Genomic DNA, 21,697 nt, shown 5'->3' on the forward strand with positions numbered 1-21,697 from the left:
GACCCGGGAGAATGTGCTTAACTCCTGTTCGAGTAATCGCCCTGGTGCGGTTTGCGCGGCGTGCCAGCCAATCTGACCTGTTGATTGGCAAAGAAAGAAACGTGTCAGATCCCAGAGGTTGCGATCGGCTAAGGTTCCGATCTCGAGGAAGCTTATCAACGAATCGGCCGATTTGCTATGATAAAGGAATCGGCTATAGCGCAGCCGACTACTAGGTAACTTTTGTAAAGAAAATTACCAGAGTAAACTAAATAACGCTACAGTAGCAATACTTGAAACAGATCTAATCGGCTATGCGAAAGCGGTAGATAAGCGATAAAGATAAATAAGCTGAAAACTCTAATTCCAAGCTGGATAACTGATGATAAAACTAGAACAAAAGGTAAAACCTAGAATTCTAGTAAATATCGATAACTGGTGAATAAATCTAAACGAAACGACAGCGATGCGCCCGAAGTTAAAGCTTAGATGTTACTCGATAAACGGAACTGACAAAATCGGTCGGAGATCAAGTCGATGCAGCCCTGCCAACCCGTACGAACTCGTGAAAAGAAGAAAAGTATTGGCGAAGTCGCCGACTTGAAAGTAAAGTACGAGGAAATAGTAGATTGTTGTATTGATTTGATGTTGTATTTACAGATCTCTAAAGATGGCTATTTATAGCCTGTTACAATCAACCTCTTAACCAACTAGGACTCTATCTCTAATTTTAAACGAAAATGAATATTTACAAGCACAACTCGTATCGGAGTTGGTCGTCGCGCTCCCATGGGCCAATCCCCCTCTATCTTCGTAATCCACTTTAAACCCATATTGGCCCAATTGCTCCAGCCTTCTAATCGGCCGATTTCTACCAACTCCATCCGCCAAAACACTGCAGCGCCAATCGGCCGATCTCCAACTGTAGCACCAATCGGCCGATTCCCAATCGTGACCTTTTCGTTTCGCCGCATCAGCTAATCCTCTTCTTTCTTGACGTCGATTCCATACGTGTCAAAATCTGGCGTGAACAAACACAAGATAAAAATTTATACATGTTCGGACCACTAGAGTAGTGTAATACCCTACATCCTGTTTGGGATGTTTGTATATTGCGCCTTGCGCTTGGGTGTTGTGTAGCCTAATTGTTGGCTATTGATGTTGGTTCTAAGTTTTGTTGGTTTAAGCTGCCGATTTAGGTACCCTGCCCCCTTTATATACTCAGAGGATAGGATTACTAGTCAGTTAGAAGGAGAAGTCCTATTAGGATTACATGGTATAAGTCCTAATAAGATTACATAGGAATCCTAGTAGGAGTCCGTTTTCTTCCTTCCTTGCGGGTACTGGGGATCTATCCCTGACAGCTCCTCCCTTTCTCTCTCCCATTTTTATGTTTTCACAAGGTATTAACACCCATTAACTCCTCCCATGCTTTTGGACCTTTTTGTGTGGGTTAAAGTTTAGTCCTTCTATTAGTCCTCCCATTTGGATGCACTAATGCATAAAGATGCTAAATTTTAGCACTTTCACCCATTAGTTATGGGATCCAAACGGACCCTAAAGGATAAAAGTAATAAATTAATTCAATCAGCCACACGAGAGGTCTTGCTCCACAAGAAGTTAAAACCCTTATAAATCCTGTGTCAATATACAATTCCCAACTCGATTTACATAGACCAAACCAGCCTGACCGCCCTAGAAAACTGGTCTAATTGATTTTCCTGGTGCAGATTTTCCCGAAGTCATAACTTCCTTATCTGAACTTCGAATTGGGTGTTTTATATATGCATTTTGATTACTCGATGATATATATGCAATGGTGAAGCCCAAATGTGCAATTTGAGCACTTTAGCTGAACCGGTCTAACCAGTTTAGAGTCTAGTTTGTCCAAATCCGCTAATTTTAATCATCAACACTTCTATCTAGTTAGACTAGTTTGCTATAATTGAGAGAATTAGAAGGATAATAAGGAGTCCTATATACAAAATCGTAATAAAATTAAGACCTATTTAGATTAATATCAAGACTAAGCTACATTTTAGCAATGACTAGGAATTTGGCAATCAAATAGTAGTAACATATACTCTTTCGTCCCAAATTACTACTCGTTTTGACTTTTGTAGGTACATACACTACTGGGCAAAGGTCTTTCGCCCAGTACCTTAGTAGCAGTTGGGTTTTGACCCCAGGTCTAACGGTCAGCCCCATGAGCCCCTTTAGTACCGGTTTGGGGCTCCACCCGGTACTAATGTGCCTGAGGGTCTTTAGTACCGGGTGGAGCCTGAGGGTCTTGTGACCTTTAGTACTAGGTGGAGCTCCCACCCGGTACTAAAGAGCTCCATCCACCTTATCGGTCCACTCCCCCGACCCATACCCGCTCCCCTCTCTCCTTATCCGCTTCTCCTCCCTCCCTCTCACTCTTGGCCTAGAGCCGATCTCCCTCCCTCTCTCATCTGCACGCGCCGGTAGCCGAAGGGAGGTGGGGGCCAAGCGGGAGCGGCGGCGGTCGGGCAGGATGGCAGTGGCCAGGCGGGGGCCGAGCGGGATGGTAGCAGCGGCCGGGCAGGATGGCGGCGGCCGGGCCGGTCTCCCTCCTCTCTCCCTCCATCTCGCACTCCTTCCCTCTCTCTCTCTCATCTGTGTGCGCCGATGGTCGAAGGAAGGCAGGAGGGTGGCGGGGGCCGAGCGGGAGGGGCGGCGGCAGCGGGAGGGCGAAAGGGGCCGAGCAAGGAGCTGCGGCAAGGTCCGGGTGGGCAGCAGCGGCGGGCGGGAGGGACGGTGGGGGCCAGGCTCGAGCCGCTGGGGCTCAGGTGGGGTGATTTCCTTTTTTATTTTTTAATACTCTTTAGTACCGGTTATTGCACCCGGTACTAAAAGCACCCCCTTTAGTACCAAACTAACAATACCGGTTATGAAACCAGTACTAAAGAGGGGTTCCCAACCGGTACATTCTCTAGTAGTGATAGCGTTTGACACCTAGATCTATCTTACCTATTATCAAAATAAGCAACGCTTCTGTCTAATTTTTTTATTTGATCCAACTAATCTAATTGACATGTGGACCTAATCTTTGATTTGTTGTGATTTCCATCATTGGTGGGTGGGTTCAGCATCCACTCCATGTATTCCTTCCGTTCTAAATTATAAGTATTCCAACTTTCTTGAAGAGTTAAACCATTTTAAGTTTGACTAAAATTATAGAGATGATCACAAAGATTTATGGCACCGAATAGATATACTATGAAAAAATATTTAATGAAAAAACTAATGGTACTTATTTGGTATCATGAATATTAGTACTTTATCATATAAATTTGATCAAATTTTCAAGAAAGTTGGAATTATGCTTTGACTAATGACACTTGTCGAGTGAACGTCCGTTTCTTTCTCCACCTGCCAGCAAATCGTCCGTTTCTTTCTCCGACTGTGGCTCCCTCTCTGCCCCTCCGTACCAATCACGCCTGACGGTCGCGCCGCCGTTGAGTCCGACTCGACTCGCTCATGGAACTCTCCCGTGGTCGGCCAGGACTCAGCACTCGGCAGGCAGCAGAAACAATATTTAAGAACAGGGAGGCTGCCTCCACCGCCCACTCACCTTGCCTCTGCGTGCACGCTGCTTGTTTTGCTGTTCCCCCGTGTCAATATGCTTCAGCCACGGCGCATTGATCCTCAGCAAAGTTTTTCGAGGAATTATGATTAACAAAGTTACCCGCAAGGATACTGCCAGTAACAAGCTGTCGCAATTCTCCTGCAAGGTTTGAGAAGAAAAAAAAGCTGTCGCTCCTACGAGGTTATCTGCTGGGTCACTGGACGCAATTTGCCAATAGGACCGACAAACCCCTGCAAACAAAACAAATGTAGCTCGATGGTGGTTTAAGTCGGCACAAGAAGGGCAAAGAAGATATACCAAGTAAATTAAGGAATTGATCTTAATTGAAAGCTTCCATTTGAATCGATTTAGCAGTGATCCAATAACCCGATGCACCATCATAAAGCCAATGGCACAGTGATCCAATAACCAGATGCACCGTCATAAAGCCAATGGCAAAAAATCTCTCGGGCATAAACTTCTATGATCCAGACCAAAATTTCAGCTTGACGTAAAAATAGAGCAGGACTGCAGGAGGATGTAGGTGAAAAGTTTCTTTTAACCATGGATTCAAGATACGGCAAACTGGCCACTTTGCGATTCTTCAATATTTCTCCTTGAGCTAATAACTATTGCAAGCTCATCACCACTCATCACCGTTAACACAAAAATCAGGCCTGTAAAATATAAAGCTTATAACATAACCTAAAGAAAACCATGTTGGTCAAAAGATGCTACATGGTCTAGGGCAACATATAGTAAGAAAATGGACGGTGCTAGCATCGGACGCTGGGACGCTGCTATTTAGATTAAAAAAACTTCCACTAAAACATTTGCTTAATATTGCAAGTAACATCGACTTCTGTTTGGTAAGCCGTCATTTCAACAAGCATCTCCTCCTCCTTGGTCAGACATACCCGCTTCGCGTCTATCCACACAAACGAGTTTATAACTCAAAATCCCATATGCCATGGTCCCCTACCGCAAAATTAGGCTAATAAACTTTTTGTAACATCTCGAACCAACAAGCGAAACGTCACAATTTAACTACTGCAACATCTCAAGAGCAAATGTTCAACATGAAAAATCAATCAACGAAAATCTTGGTCTGCCAGTCATACATGCGTGAAACATTAAAAACCATTACATGTAACATATTCTTATAACATTAGCAACATTGCAGATCTACTTGATGGACTATGCAACATCGTCAATTAGTGAAACATCTCAGGTAAGCTACTGCAACATTGAAAAGTCTTGTACAGATCCAGAGACCTCATCCTTGAAGGAGCCTCTATCCATCACAAAGAAGCTCCCCGTTAGTGAGGCCGGCCCCCACCGTGGAATCCGCTGTTGGAACAGCTAGACCTACCGTGGAATCTAAGCAGCTGGCCTCATGGTCAAGGAGCTCATCAACGTGGAGTAGCTCGTTATCGCGAAGGCCACCATCGTCTTGTGAGAACTCTTGCTGCCATGGACGAGGTCCAGGACCTCGCGCACGACATGGACGAGTGCCGCGCCATCGATGAATTCATGCAGGGCAGGGCGGCACCTGCACTCGCACCCTGAAGGAGGATGGGATGATTTGGTTTGTTTTTTTTTTAAGAGAAATGGGAGATGAGGCGCACGGCTGCTATGGTGATAAGAACGAGAAGGGATAGGAGCGGAGCTGTTATATATTTTGTTTAGTAAAGTTTCAAGTCCGTGGGTCCTGGGCTCGTTACGTGGGCAGCGCGCGCGAACCGTCCGAGGCTGGTCGGACGACCGAGTAGTAGCAATTCCATAAGCAAATTCAATATAAAGCTTTACAGGTTCCTCTTAAACAGATCATCAGCCCAGATACATTATCCAAGTGCATCAGGATGGTACTGTTTCCTGATTTAAGCACCAGTTCACCATGTTTAATGGTCTCGTAATTTGTATGCTACGGCTCCTAAATATTTCACTCCCAAAGTCACTGCTATCCAGAGTCACTTAGAACGTAGCTAATTTATAGTGAATATAGATACAGGGCATAATCCTAAATGAGTGTCGCAATGACCGTGAATACATAATGCTCATTTGCACATGTTAGATATATAAGCACTTTTAGTTTTAATTTAATCCAGAAATAAATCATGAATACGATAAACAGATAGCAGATTAAACTAGACATATCTACGCAAGATCTAGACAAGTCTATCATTGCAAATAGAATCACATATTCTACCATACTATCCAGTGCTATCAGAATGCAACAAATCATAATAGCTAGTATGGAAGACATAATTTGAGATAAGAGATCGTACGTTTCTTTCTTGATGAAGAACGGCTCCTGGACAACTACCGGGTACAGCAGGCGACGATGACCAGCAGCCTGACGTTGTTCGCGACGGCGAGTGATGCCCGAGTGACGAAGAGGTAGACGAGCCGTGGTGAAGGAGTCGACGGAGAACTTGACGAAGCGGAGGAAGCGATCGAGCAGTCGCACAGAGCGCTTCCCAAAAATCTTATTCGCCCTCTCCCGGTGCAGGATCGCTGAAGACGACGGTTCCGAAGACCTGCTCTCCCAATCGCCGGTGCACGCCGACAATTGGGATGGAGTAGACTACGGTGGCGGCGCAGCAACGAGAGGAGGCAAAAATCCTAGCTCGAATAGAGAGCCCACGATTATCACGTCGCGATCGTGATCTAAACCGATTAGGATTCCATATATCTCGCTAACTTAAAGACCAAGTAACCAAAAAATAAAACAACAAAAGGAAGCCGCGCCCCCGCAAGGTGAGGGGCCGGATTTCGGCATTCACGCAAGTGCCGCACGCCCGCACCCTTCGCCCCACCTCGGCAACGCATGGTGAGCGAGCGAGCGCGTGTGGAGCTCTCCTTCTCTCCCCACACACATAGTTTGGAGGAGTGGAGACAACTTCCATATTTAAGTTGGTCATCCCTCTCCTCCACTAGCAATGTGGGACTAAAGACTTGCACCACTCCACCTCTTGCCCACATGGACCTTTGAGATTTATTTGGAATTCTAAAATTACAATGGGCTAGGCCCATTATTTCAACAGCACATACCCCTGAACTGTCCAAATTATGGGTGGCTGTCCTGATGCATCAGTTTCCCCTTGATCTTAATAATCTCACCCCTCAATCAACATAAACAGTGTGCTGCATCCAAGGCGCTGTGATGCAGAATACCGTTCCGGGTACATTTGACACTACTTGTTCTGTTAAGAACTGTCTGGAAAAATTTACATTCAGATCAGACAGTGCACACACACAAAGAAAGAAGAAATAACACAGTAATAAATCACACAAGGGCACCACAAGAGAACCACCCCTACACCAACGTCATGTCATCTACGGTTGCATTGCAAGCAAAAATGCATCGTTAATGGTCTCCTGGGCTGTGATCATTTCGTGTCTTCAGCTTCGATCCACTTAACTGTGATGAACAGCTCGCCAGACTCGACGTCACGCAGCCTCAGCCAGGCATCTAGCGCGACCTCCCCGTTGGCGTACGTCACGAAGCTGTCGGAGAGCAGGCAGTTATCGGCGTCAGGGGCTACCTTCCGGAGCTTGGTCTCTCCTGCAGTGAGTCGCAGCGCTCGCCGCAGCTTCGTCGCCACTGCCACAGGCTGCAGGTCCAGGAAGGCGTGCCCCATCTTGTCGTCGTACTTGAATCGGTCCCAGTCGAACACCTCCTGCCAATGGTAATGGCAATGGTAAGATCAGCATAATCATGCGTTGTTCATGGCTTGTTACTAGCTAGCTCCTAAAATTTTGCTAAGTACTAGACACACCAATTATTGTCTTCAATCATTGTTCAAACAATTCCCATCACAATAGGGTGCCATAGATTGTGTCCTTTATTAGAGTCCAATGCAAGGAAGTGAGTTCGGTGGTTGGGGTTCTTGTAGGTGATATTTGCTGGCCAGGTCACTTTTCTTGTTAATACTGGTAAAGATGAAGCTGGAAGCTGAGTATTTCCAGTAAGGAGAAAACAAGGTTCCACAGGCAAATGTTCATTCAACAGGAAAACAGTGCAGTTGCAATCTTGCAGATGCTGATAGAACTCACATTGTTATCCAATTTTACTGTAAGGCATAGTTTAGAAACCAACAGAGCAAAGCAGAGAAGATAATGGGCAAGAAATTGATATTGCAGATTTTCACCTGTGGATGTAGTCAATAACATTTAATTGACTAGAGGTGGTACCATATGTGCTTAAGTACTAGTACTACTCTGTAGCTGATAAAAATTTGCATTTATTGGTCACATGTCTTAAACAGCAATAATAGAGCACAACATGGTATGACCATATTTCTTGGTCAAAACATTAACCAAAGAAGACTTCTTGAGACATGAAACATGTCGTTTCATAAAAAACAGACAAGAAACAAGTCTCAAGGAGACTAAAGGTCCAAATGGCAAAATGTGCATTGAACGCTGTCTCTTGGTGTGCAGCAATTCATCATGTAAAATATAATAGATGCTTACAAATTTGATGACTCCTACTGGCTCTTTCATGGAGAATATCATCTCTTCATTCCAAACTGGATTCAGGCAACTGTTGATGACTTTTGTCTTTGCAGTCTGCAGGGTCCGGTGAAAGAATGAAAGGAAGGAAGAACTGGTTGTTAGATCTAAGGTACACCATACTTCATTAAGGAAAGAATACTAACAAGCCATGCACCCTTGATTTGACAGGTTTAATAAGTATCAAAATAACCTAACTACTAGGTCAAGGTGGCCATTCAGTAATTAGTATATCGAAAACCATTGTCTAACCTAATACAACTGGCACTTTTGCTTCATTAGATCAGATCCGGACTAGACCTATACTAAAATACTGTGGATCACTTGCTGGAGAGGTATTTGGCCTGACCATTTCCTCATGGGCCGGTGTAGGGCTGTCTAGAAGAAAACCATCTTCTATTGGACCAGCCAAGCTTGGGGCATCGTCGATTGCTGAACAAAAAATGTATATTTCTTTCAAGACAATGTTACCCTATTGGCTTTCACATGTTCAGTTCTTTGCACCCAAAATTTGAAATCTAGAGATGAGACCAAAAAAGATATCCAGGAATAAGTCAGGTTAACGCCTAAAATTCCTCTCAATAAGAAGGGGTTTCCACTAAAAAAGAGCAGAATAAATAAACAATCCAAAAGTGCTCCAGCCGACAAAGACAAAAGGCATAAGTGTCACTGTCAGTCCTACTCATAAAAAATATCATGATATGATTAACTAAAGAAGGGTTTGAGTGGGTGGTTTGACACCCTCCAAGGTTAACTTTGTGAATGTCTGGACTATGGAGCTGTATGGGATGGTAAAAAAAGGGAGGTGAAATTAGGTCGAGTGCATGTTCCATAACAATTAAGTCAACATTTAGATTTTGTGGGCGAATTTCAACGAAATAATGCACAGAACCAGTTGTCACGATCTTACAGCACTTGTGTCTTCAAAGAAAATTCAAAGCCAGACAAGGAAGGAATTAGCTGCAACCTGCAAGTTTTTTAATTATCTAAAAACGCTTAACTTACCAGGCATCTTACGCGTCTGTCCAATGAGGAGAGAAATAGCTAATTGACCAATGAAGACTGAAACAACGATCAAATCTAAAGTATGACACGTGGTTGGACTTTGAAAAATGGTGTTTTTAACTTGTACTAAGCATCTCATCCAGGAAAGGTCTAGCTGAATGAATCATCAATCTAATAGCTAGTAGAACCCAAGTCAGCATTAGCTGCTCAAACAAGGAAAGCTGCTTATTCATCGTAATGATGCAATGCAAGGTAATGAAAAAGCAACGATGCCTCACAATCTAGCCTGTTAGGTCCAAAGCACACTATCAGCACAACGTGCAAGTGTCGGTTTGACACGAATCAACTCCTCCTATCAGAAAAAAAAAGGAGAGAAAGACAAGAATAGAAACACCCTAAACATTAGCACATTTTAGTTTCAGCGTGATCGTCGTTTCTTCGATTGTGTTGATGAAAGCAGAAGGGCCTTGCTAGTTAGTGATTCAAGCGCGGAAGCAGGAAGCACGGAGAGGAGGAGCTCATGTCATCTCATCTCTTCCCCTGCTTCTCCTAACTCGACTTACCGTGTCGGCGGCGCGGACGATGACGTACGGGTCGCTGGAGGTGAAGTCCCTGACGGCGAGGCTGCGGCCGCGCGCCACAACCACCTTGAGCAAGCCGCAGCCTCTCCCCCTCCCCGCTTCCTCCATGGCGGCCGGCCGCGACCCCGTTCCTCTGCGCGCGGATCAATTCATCAAACCGAGATCAAGTAACCAAAGCTAGGAAGAATTCGAATCAGCAGAGAGTAGAATTCTGAAGAACACAAGGGTAATAATGAACAGAGCAACGGATCGATGATAACCCTGCTGTACTCACCCCGTCGATTGCCGCTGGAGGGAAGAAGGGATCAGATCAGTCGAGCTCGCCTTCGCGGCCTGCTCCTCCTCCTCGCCTCGCTCTGCTGCTTGCTTGCTTCCAGTGTTTCCGCGAGAGCACGGAGTGGCCTGCTGGTGACTGGGTCAGGTTGCCTGCGATGCCCGGCGGGGGTGGGGGAAGAAATGGAGAGGGGAGGCCGAGACGGGACGGGACTGAGCGTGTGGGCCCCGGCGACTAGCGCGAGGTGGCGGTGGGCCCCGCGGCACCCCGGACGCGGTCCGGGCTCGGGAGCGGACGGGACGGGCGACTCAGTCGGTGAAGTGGCTTCGGTGGGCTGGCGTGTGGCGTGTCTGCCTCTCTGGTCATCTGGTCCGATCGCACCGGTCTCATGCCTCGTCTTTCTTTACTCGTCTACCAGTAGTAGCAGTAGCAACGCGCACGCGGCTCAGGATGTGGACGGTCGGATCGGGTCGGGCGGTCAAACCCCTGTGGCTGGTGCGGCAGGCTCTCGACAGGCCACAAGGGTCCGGTCGACCGATCGGTCACACCCGAGTGCTGGGTCAGTGGTGGCGGGTAAGGCGGCACAAGATCTCCTGCTTGGACCAGGTAAAAGGAGCTAGTACTTATCGCTAATTCAATTCGGCGCTCGTGTGCCGCGGTCAGGGATGGATTCGAATTCGTCTAAAACCCTAATACGGATATCCATATTGGCATTCAATTTTAATATAAATGTTAAATAGATGTATCAGAATTTGATTTTCAATATTTTCTCAATCCAATTAAAGATTCGTATTCGAAAAAAAGTGAAATATCCGATATTATCCATATCCGCGAAGAATAAAGTACCCATTAAATCATATAAAACTTATTTCTATGATTAATTACTAATGATAAATGATGTTAACTTTAATATTACTAATAAAGTAATTGTGTACATATTTCAACTATTAAAAAGTTATCAATTTGACAAATGACTAATTATGTTAGTCTAATATTACTAGTGATATACAGTGATAAAGTTTAATAATTTTAATATGACCAATTATTTGATATATTTAATTATTGAAATATTTATTAATAAATATATTATTTTCAATAAGCTACCTATTGTGTACCATCCTTATAATTGACTTCCTACTTGGTATGATTTTCTATCTACTATAAAATCATCGAAAAAGCAAATTGATACTCGATATGATGCTATGTTCCAAGTCGAGTAAGTATCTGAATGTGAATGCGAATTCCAACTATTCATTTTGTATTCGTATGCGATATGATTCATATTTGTATCCGAATTTAGATTAAAATGTGGTAAACAGTGCTATCCAAATTTGATTCCATGCATCTTCGATTCAAATCCATCCCTAGCTGTGGCGCGGGTGTTAGTTACTATTATATTTCTTCTGAATGGAATGGCTCTAGTCAGTAGGATTTGGGGAGCTCCGCCGCCAAAGTCGTTTAATATCTTATCATTTAGTGGAGCTTTAGCAGAAGTTGTCCATGGAGCCAAAGTTGAAGCCCTCCTAAAGAGACCCTAAGTGGGAGTAGAGAGAGTCTTGGATTTATTCACCATGTCTCTTCATCTCCTCTCCCATTGACCGCCGGCCCTTTTCGGTTCTTCCTCCATCTCCTCTCTCTCCAGTCTCCACCATGGCGCGATGCCTCCTTTGTTTGGTGATTAAGGTGTGGGCAAGGAAGATGTAACACCCTAGTATTTTAAGTCTTAATAAGGTTTTTAAAAAGATCATTGTGAAAATTTTGGCTTAAAAGGAGATCAAATGAGCCAAGGTAAAAAAATCAACTAAAAAGATTCAAATTTGGAAAAAAGGGCAAAAATTGAAATAAAGAGATTGGATTGTATGGAACATTATGGAATCAAGTTTGGACCAAGAATTGGATCAGAAGTGTCCTAAAGTCAAAGTCAAAGCTGTTGAATATGGTCAACTCTATCCAAATCCCGGAAAATTCTAAGTCTGAAAATTATCAAGTGACCAACTTTAAGTTGAATTTCTAAGAGATTTTACATCTACACTTTGGATGTTTATGGGCAACAAGTAAACTTGGATGTCCAGTGGTTATTATGAGTCAGTTGTTGATCAAAGAATTAGATGAATTCATATTTTTAAATGAGGCTCAAAGTTTGCAAGTTCAAACTATTTTGAACCCTTACTAACGAAACTGAATCAAGAAACCATTGAGCACTGAATGGTAGTGTCTGGCTCGATCTTTGGAGCTCCAAATCTTGAGATTGGTTGATCTTTTGGCCATAGTGCAAACCAAGAAGATGATGAAGCTCTATAATTCAACTACAAATTTGGAGCTCCAAATCTTGCTCCAACAGCATACCTATATGGATTGGTATAATAGGTCATGACCTAAATTTCTCTCTCCTTGAGCCAAATATACCAATCCAAGAATGGATTGGTATATTTTCTTCTCCACGCATGAGATCCCAACTGCCAGCACACGAACCTTTCCGCGTTCATCCAGTCGCCGTGCGGCCTACACCTCGCCTGGCCGTACTATTAGGTTACGAGGTAGGCTACACTAGCGCAAATCAAAATTTCTACCGCGTAAAACCAGGAAGAACTGCCGTATAAGGATCACGGGATTACCACTCGACGCACTACTGGTGCGGAATATGTAGATTTGCGTCGATGCAGCGAAGATGATCAACGTAGTCGTACGTAGTCGATCAACGTAGTCGTACGTAGTCGATCACGTCAACGTCCAGCAGCTCCTCAGCAGCTCGTCCACGTGCAGCAAGATCGCCCTCGTGCCGCGGCTCGTCGTCAGCTCGTCGTGGCTCGTCGGTGGCTCGTCGTGGCTCGTCGGCAGCTCGTCCGAGTGCTGCAGGCGCAACACCTCCAAGGTATCGACACGTGCAGGGAGGAAGCGTCGCAAGCCGGACTGCTAGATCCACGAGTTGCAACAGGCGAGGGCGTGGGAGGCGCGGCAGATGTGTTTTTGCCAAAAGGTGTAAACCCTAGGGCGCCCCCACCCCTCTATTTATAGAGGTTCCTGACGGGCCTCTGGGTCCGAGGCCCATTAGTACTTCTAAACCTAATCCAACTCGGATCAGATCTGAATTGGGCTTCCAGCCCCTTAAGTGTGTGACCCTATGGGTTCGGATACGTATAGACATGGCCCGAGTACTCCTACTCGACCCAATAGTCGGTAGCGGCCTCTAGCAAGACGTGCCAACTCCTATACGCACACGAAGATCATATCAGACGAACCATCACAACATAATATACATGCTATTCCCTTTGCCTCACGATATTTGGTCTAGCTTCAAGCCGACCGCTCTTTCTCGATCCTGTGATTCGGAATCCCTTTGTAGGTTAACTCTTAACCGTACGTAGCATGACCATGCATTTTCGGATCCGATCACTCGAGGGGCCCAGAGATATCACTCTCAATCAGAGAGGGGCAAATCCCATCTTGATTGACCATGTCTCATAGCATGCTTCTTGACAAACCTGAAAGCTACCTTTATAACTACCCTGTTACGGCGTAGCGTTTGATAGCCCCTAAGTAGGTCGATCCACATCTTGAATACATGCGACAATCTCAGGTCTAAGGACAAAGCGTATATGTTGTTTAAAGAGAGAACTACTTCTCGTGTTGGGTCAGTCCTAGCACATGTCTCCACATGTGTCCACATTATTAGTTCAACATCTCCATGTCCATGACTTGTGAAACATAGTCAGCAACTAATACATGTGCTAGTCTAATATTCATGTGTGTCCTCACATGAACTCCGACTAGGGACAACTTTAGAATAACCATACAAGTAAAGAGTTTCACATACAATTCACATAATTGCAAATCAATTCAAGTAGCCTTTAATGGATATTCAATGAACACAATATACAAATCATGGATACAAATGGAATATCATCATCTCTATGATTGCCTCTAGGGCATACCTCCAACACGTACAACGTCCCACCCCACAGTGTGGCCTCGCCACCGCATCGAAGCTGGCCCCGCCTCACCGGGCCATGCGCCGCCCTCCCCTCAAGCAGCCCCATGCTCGTCCTGCCACCACACCATTTGCCTCACGCCCAGCAACCTCACACATGCACCGCCAGTGCCGCCTGCCTTCATCCCTCCGTCAGCCGTGGCCTCGTGCAGCATCGCCCACCGTGCTACCCCGCGCATCGAGTTGCCAGCCACGACCCAACGCAGCACTGCTCGCCGTATTGGCCCGCGTGTGCAGCTCGCTGTGGGCCTATGGCCCAGCATCATCCCATTGCCGTACTGCCTTGATTCGTGCCAGACAAGCAAGGGCTAGTGATGATTCGAGCAGAGGGTGGCGGAGGAGCACGGTCGGCATCGATTTGGGCAGAGCATCTCATCGATTCAACTACAGCATGAGGAGTGGGGTGGGGAGAGCAGCTGAAATGAACCCAAATTCCCATTTCTGAGAATTCAAGCCTACCCACCTCCGTGATAGTCCCAGGAAGGCTATCACGTTCGAATCCCTGTCTCAGATAGTACAAATCCATATCAACACAGAAATATAAAGCAACAACAGAGTACAATAGCATAAATATCATAAGTATCGAGGACATCTCTTCGGCAATGCCGGTACAAGTCCATCAGGACTAAATCAAGAAAAGTAAAACATCTACGCAACGGAAACACAAGCTATGGCGAACTCCATCTCCAGAGATGACTCGAGCGGAGGGCCATCCCTAGTCTTCCCATCCGTCGTTGTCGAAGTCGTAGTCGGGCTCCGACCCTGAAAAGCCACCATCTACCCGAGAAGCGGGTAGGTCTTGTCAACTCCCAATAGCAGCAAGCTAAGGAAATAGGGGAATTATACTATATACATGAGTAAACCTATATATGGCTATAGGGGTTTATGTAGCAGCAATCAAGGAAGCAGCAAAGCAACACCATCTCCGAGGTCAACACCTCAATGAAAGAAGTCGACACAAATCATCGGATCCTTCACCCAAGGATCCAGCACCCAAACACACTAGGCGATGTGAGGGCTCCCTTCCTTCACATCTCAACGGCAAACACGGGCCTATCTCAAAACGGGGAAGAAAGAATAAGCAAAGTCTAGTCAGAAGTAGCGGTAGTCAACAACACTGTCCATAACCTGTCGGTGTTTTAGACCGGCAACCCGCCTAGGAGGTACCCTAGGTGGTCTTTTATGCGGTAAGTGTCGTCGAGAATCAAGGAATCAATGGTGATGCAAGGAACATGATTTAGACAGGTTCGGGCCGCTAGATTGCGTAATACCCTACGTCCTGTGTGTTGGTTTGTATTGATGTATGTTCGGGTCTTGAGATGTTATGTTGAGGGGGGTCCCTGCCCAGCCTTATATACACGGGAGGGCAGGGTTACAAGTCTGAGTCCTAGTCGGGTACTATTACAGAGCTCTACTCGGTATTGGCCCGAGTAGTTTTCCATAAATGTACAAGACTAATCCGAGAAGGATACGCCCATCCTTGTTCTGATCTTGTCCGAGTACGTCCCTTGGTGGGCCGTCCAAGGCCTACTCGTGGACCTGGGGTGTATGCCCGACAAGCCCCCGAGTACTTTGTAGTCGTACGCCACAGTTTTGGGCACTGCAGGCACTATCCGAGTAGATTTAGTCGTAGAGTTTGTAGGCTAAAGTGCTCGAGTACTGTCGCGTGGCTGGAAGGTACTCTTTTTGCTCCTTCGAGTTGTTTCCGTCCCGCGTAATTTTATATGGCAGTGCGATGTCAATCGCACTCCATATGGAGTAGCCCCCGAGCCTTAGGTTGAGTCGAAGATTCAGGCTTAGGGTCCAGCCAGCCAGGTTTGGAAACTAGCATCGGTGTAACCTGTTACAACGAGCTCCTCCTCACCTCCATAGATGAGGAACATATCTTTAGTCCTTCTCAAGTACTTAAGAATGTTTTTCACCGCTGTCCAGTGACTCTCACCTGGATCAGATTGGTGTCTGCTTGTCATACTTAGCGCATATGAAACATCTGGGCGAGTACTTATCATTGCATACATGATAGATCCAATAGCCGAGGCATATGACACTCTACTCATGCGATCCCTCTCATCAGCAGTCGAAGGACACTGAGTCTTGCTGAGATGTATGCCATGTGACATAGGCAAGAACCCTTTCTTTGCCTCTTCCATGCTGAACCACTTCAACACTTTGTCAATGTAAGTATCTTGGCTTAAACCTATAAGCCTTCTCGATCTATCTCTATAGATCTTAATGCCCAGAATATATGCCGCTTCCCCTAAGTCCTTCATCGAAAAACTATTTTTCAGTGAAGTCTTTACGGACTCAAGCATAGGAATGTTATTTTCAATCAGTAATATGTCATCCACATATAAGATTAGAAATACTACAGAGCTCCCACTAACCTTCTTGTAAACACAAGACTCTTCTTCCTTCTTGGTGAAGTCAAACCCTTTGACCACTTCATCAAAATGAATGTTCCAACTCCTAGATGCTTGCTTCAATCCATAAATGGATCTCTGAAGCTTGCATACCTTTCCAGCATTTTTCGGATCGACAAAACCCTCGGGCTGTATCATATACACGTCCTCAGCTAGGTTTCCATTCTAGAAAGCTGTCTTGACATCCATCTACCATATCTCATAATCGAAATATGCAGCTATAGCTAGAATAATCCGAATGGACTTAAGCATCACTACGGGCGAGAAGGTCTCGTCGTAGTCAACTCCTTGAACTTGTCGAAAACCTTTTGCGACAAGTCGTGCTTTATAGATGTGAACATTTCCATCCATGTCCTTTTTCTTCTTATAGATCCACTTGCACTCTATGGCTTTAACACCATCAGGCGGGTCAACCAAGTTCCAAACTTGATTGTCTCCCATGGACTCTATTTCGGATTGCATGGCACTCTGCCATTTTTCGGAGTCTGGGTCCATCATTGCTTCTGCATATGTCGCAGGCTCTTCATTGTCCAACAATAATATTTCCCGCATTTCGCGGAGCCTTGCCGACCTTCGTGGTTGTGGCGGTGCTTCTCTTGCCATGGGTATCTCAACTTGTTCTGCTACGTTAGCATCACTCATTGATTCTTGCCCGATCGGCTCATCTTGAACTTATTCAAGATGCACTGTCTTTCCACTCTTTTCTCCTTTGAGAAACTCTTTCTCTAGGAAAACCCCGTTTTGAGCGACAAACACTTTGCCTTCTGATCGGTTGTAGAAATAATATCCCAAAGTTTTGTTTGGATATCCCACAAAAATGCACTTATCCAACTTGGGTGTGATCTTGTCCGATTGAAGTCGCTTGACAAACACTTCACATCCCCAAATCTTTAGAAAAGACAAACTAGGAACCTTTCCAGTCCATATCTCATATGGTGTCTTAACTACGGATTTAGATGATACCCTATTAAGTGTGAAAGCTGCTATTTCTAGAGCGTATCCCCAAAATGACAACGGTAGGTCCGACTGGCTCATCATTGATCAAACCATGTCTAACAAAGTTCGATTACGTCGCTCGGATACACCGTTTCTCTGAGGTGTTCCAGGCGGCGTAAGTTGTGGAACAATTCCGCAACTCTTTAGATGATTGCTAAACTCGTGGCTCAAATACTCGCCTCCACGATCAGATCGTAAGGCTTTAATTTTCTTGCCACACTGATTTTCAACTTCATTCTGAAATTCCTTGAACTTTTCAAAGGTTTCAGACTTGTGCCTCATCAAGTAGACATAGCCATATCTACTAAAATCATCAGTGAAAGTTATGAAGTATTGGAATCCTCCTCTAGCCGTCGTGCTCATTGGTCCGCATACATCACTATGTACGAGTTCCAACAAGTCTACTGCTCTCTCAGGAAATCCTGTGAAAGACGTCTTGGTCATCTTGCCTAGCAAGCAAGCCTCACATGTCTCGTATGATTCAAAATCAAACGAAGTTAGAAGTCCATCAGAATGGAGCTTCTTCATGCGCTTTTCACTTATATAACCCAAACGACAATGCCACAAGTAGGTAGGACTCAAATCATTAGGCCGAGGCCTTTTAGCACTTACGTTACAGACAGGTGAACCATCAAGATTTAAAACAAATAATCCATTCACAATGGGTGCAAAAGTCATAAACATATCATTCTTAGAGATCACACAACCATTGTTTTCACTCGCAAATGAATAACCATCCTTCATCAAGCATGAAGGAGACAAAATGTTTCGACTTAAACTAGGAACGAAATAACAATTATTCAACTCCATAATAAATCCTGACGGGAGGTGGAGTTGTATCATCAAAATAGTCAACGCAGCAACTCTTGCATTATTGCCCACGTGGAAATCAACTTCTCTTCTTTCCACGCTTCTACTTCTTATCATTCCCTGCATTGAATTGAAAATATGAGCAACCGATCCGGTATCAAATACCCAAGAATTAATAATTGTATCAGCGAGAAAAATGTTGTCTATAACATTAACAACAAGCGTACCTGAGGTAGAAGTACTCTTACTTCCACCATTCTTCAACGAAGCTAGGTACTGCTTGCAGTTTCTTTTTTCCAGTGACCAAGTTTATGACATTAAAAGCACTCTTTGTTTGGAGCAGGTCCAGGTCCAGCTTTAACCTTGGGCGTTGGGTTTGGCTTGGACGTTCCAGCCTTGCCCTTCTTCTTCCAAGAATTGCCCTTTTTCTTAAAGCTAGGCTTGTTCTGTATAGCCATCACATGGCTGGTACTAGCGCTTTTCTTAATGTCTACCTCTGCTGTCTTGAGCATACCACACAGTTCATTCAGACCCTTCTCCGTCCCATGCATATGGTAGTTCGAGATGAAGTTGCCATAGCTAGGCGGAAGAGATGAAAGAATGAAGTCAGTGGCCAACTCTTTGCCCATTGGGAAGCCCAGCTTCTCCAATCGCTGAGTGTAACCAACCATTTTGATTACATGTGGTCTTACTGCTGCGCTTTCTGCTAGCTTACACTCCAGAAAGGCTTTGGACACATTGAACCTTTCAGTCCTAGCCTGTGTCTGGAACATGTCTTTGAGCGCCACGATCATATCGTGTGCCTCATGATTTGTTTCAAACTGCATCTGCAGCTCGGGTTCCATGCAAGCAAGCATAAGGCAGCTTACCTCAAGATTAGCATCAAATGCCTTCTTGTAAGCAGCCTTAACGGCAGCAGATGCATCATCAGTAGGTACTGGTGGTAGTTTGGTGTCTAGAACATCTTCCTTTTTATCGGCCCTGAGAACAATTCTCAGGTTACGGATCCAATCCGAGTAGTTTGTTCCATTCAACTTGTCCTTCTCAAGGACCGAACGCAAAGCAAACGATGTGGTGGTGTTGCTAGGTGCCATTTAATCTACAACAAAAGTAATGCAAAATACACTAAGAACAACGTATCCATGATAGAGCAAATCACATTAAACTATTTTAACAGAATCTACTCCCACTAAAATCAATATCCCTCTATTGAAACTTAGTGATTCAGGATCCACAACTAACAAGTCTACTAGTGAGCTTTAGCATCACCGCTAGCAAACAAGGTAGATCGGTAAGCAACTTTTGCTAATCATATCACATATGACTCCTGTTGTTGGGTGACATCTCTATGTCTCGGTGCCCAACCTTTATGCCCCAAGGTCCTTAACCGTTAAGATAACCTTGTTAAGCAAACCAACCCTTATGCGCGTAAGTGTCCGACACAAACCCGTCTAGTCAAGGAAAACTAGTGGTACCCTAATTTCATAGACCCATCACTAGTTGTACAAGACATGGGATGGTGCAAGTTTTAGTTGGGAGGGCATACTAACTTAAACTTTGTGAGGGATCGTTCTACTTCTAACATCACAACATGCAGAAAGTAAAACATAAACAGAATAGCATTCACACAGTTGTGACACAGTATGGCCCGTTTTTCTTATGGTGATCTCCATCTCCATAGAATCTGTTCACCATGGTGATCTCCATCTCCATGTTCCATGTGCGCCATCCTCCTGGTGATGAGTCCTCAAAGAACTAGAACATGCTATTACGCCTAATAGCTAGTAAAGAAGCTAGTAATGAAGATTACATAGTTGCTTGGATCATCACAGATTGGTACGCAGACCATTAAATACATTAAGGTGACAACACATATGGCTCCTGCCGTGTTGCCGTACGTGCGACACGCAGGTCACGAATGAGTTACACACATGCATCACATACACAAAGGGGCCATACTGATCACAAGATACATACATCCTGCAAAACAGAGTTAAACGTCCTAACGTTCCAAACTTCGGAGGCCCGAAACTCCATCTTCCAAGCCGAATTTGGGAAATCTAATTTCGCCAAAAATGGCGAAGATGTTGAATTTCATGTGTAACTTTTTCTGGAGATCAATTTTCATATAAAATTCGCCCCGATCCGAGATCGTACCGAAAAGTTACGGCTGATTTACCGAAGCATACGCATACGGTAAAAATCCCGACCCCGGCAGTAGATCTCATCTGCTATTGCACATCTAATGCGCCTGGCGTATGACCCTGGATTTCGATTCGACCAATCATATTGATGTTCGCTCACTGCAACTGGAATTACGTGTATCACTTAACTCCGATGGTGGAAACCGACCGGTAGGAGTATGTCGTTACACTACCATTGCAGCAAGAACACGAAACCAGGACATAGATCAAACTGAAAACTCGCATATCTCCATATGCACACATCCCGAATCCAAAACTAAACAGCTACGGCTTTGATACCACTGTTAGGTTATGAGGTAGGCTACACTAGCACAAATCAAAATTTCTACCGCGTAAAACCAGGAAGAACTGCCGTATAAGGATCACGGGATTACCACTCGACGCACTACTGGTGCGGAATATGTAGATTGGCGTCGATGCAGCGAAGATGATCAACGTAGTCGTACGTAGTCGATCAACGTAGTTGTACGTAGTCGATCACGTCAACGTCCAGCAGCTCCTCAGCAGCTCGTCCACGTGCAGCAAGATCGCCCTCGTGCCGCGGCTCGTCGTCAGCTCGTCGTGGCTCGTCGGTGGCTCGTCCGAGTGCTGCAGGCGCAACACCTCCAAGGTATCAACACGTGCAGGGAGGAAGCGTCGCAAGCCGGACTGCTAGATCCACGAGTTGCAACAGGCGAGGGCGTGGGAGGCGCGGCAGATGTGTTTTTGCCAAAAGGTGTAAACCCTAGGGCGCCCCCACCCCTCTATTTATAGAGGTTCCTGACGGGCCTCTGGGTCCGAGGCCCATTAGTACTTCTAAACCTAATCCAACTCGGATCGGATCCGAATTGGGCTTCCAGCCCCTTAAGTGTGTGACCCTATGGGTTCGGATACGTATAGACATGGCCCGAGTACTCCTACTCGACCCAATAGTCGGTAGCGGCCTCTAGCAAGACGTGCCAACTCCTATACGCACACGAAGATCATATCAGACAAACCATCACAACATAATATACATGCTATTCCCTTTGCCTCACGATATTTGGTCTAGCTTCAAGCCGACCGCTCTTTCTCGATCCTGTGATTTGGAATCCCTTTGTAGGTTAACTCTTAACCGTACGTAGCATGACCATGCATTTTCGGATCCGATCACTCGAGGGGCCCAGAGATATCACTCTCAATCAGAGAGGGGCAAATCCCATCTTGATTGACCATGTCTCATAGCATGCTTCTTGACAAACCCGAAAGCTACCTTTATAACTACCCTGTTACGGCGTAGCGTTTGATAGCCCCTAAGTAGGTCGATCCACATCTTGAATACATGCGACAATCTCAGGTCTAAGGACAAAGGGTA

General features: G+C 45.2%; 1 protein-coding gene across 2 annotated transcripts; it reads right to left on the minus strand.

The window, feature by feature from the left end:
• Positions 1-6,630: 6,630 nt before the first annotated feature.
• LOC101768452 (protein C2-DOMAIN ABA-RELATED 11) lies at positions 6,631-10,123 on the minus strand. 2 transcript variants are annotated; one of them, XM_004956317.4, is made up of 4 exons: positions 9,947-10,120; positions 9,655-9,805; positions 8,048-8,143; positions 6,631-7,251 (listed from the first exon to the last, which is right to left on the minus strand). In XM_004956317.4, exons 2-4 carry the CDS (start codon positions 9,778-9,780, stop codon positions 6,961-6,963), a joined length of 513 nt encoding a protein of 170 aa, XP_004956374.1. In that variant the 5' UTR covers positions 9,781-9,805; positions 9,947-10,120; the 3' UTR covers positions 6,631-6,960. The 2 variants fall into 2 exon arrangements, with proteins under 2 accessions (XP_004956374.1, XP_012699690.1); XM_012844236.3 differs by lacking the exon at positions 8,048-8,143 and having other exon boundaries at positions 9,947-10,123.
• Between the last annotated feature and the right edge of the window lie 11,574 nt (positions 10,124-21,697).

The sequence above is a fragment of the Setaria italica genome, chromosome II (assembly GCF_000263155.2).
Source record: "Setaria italica strain Yugu1 chromosome II, Setaria_italica_v2.0, whole genome shotgun sequence".
Lineage (NCBI taxonomy): Eukaryota > Viridiplantae > Streptophyta > Magnoliopsida > Poales > Poaceae > Setaria > Setaria italica.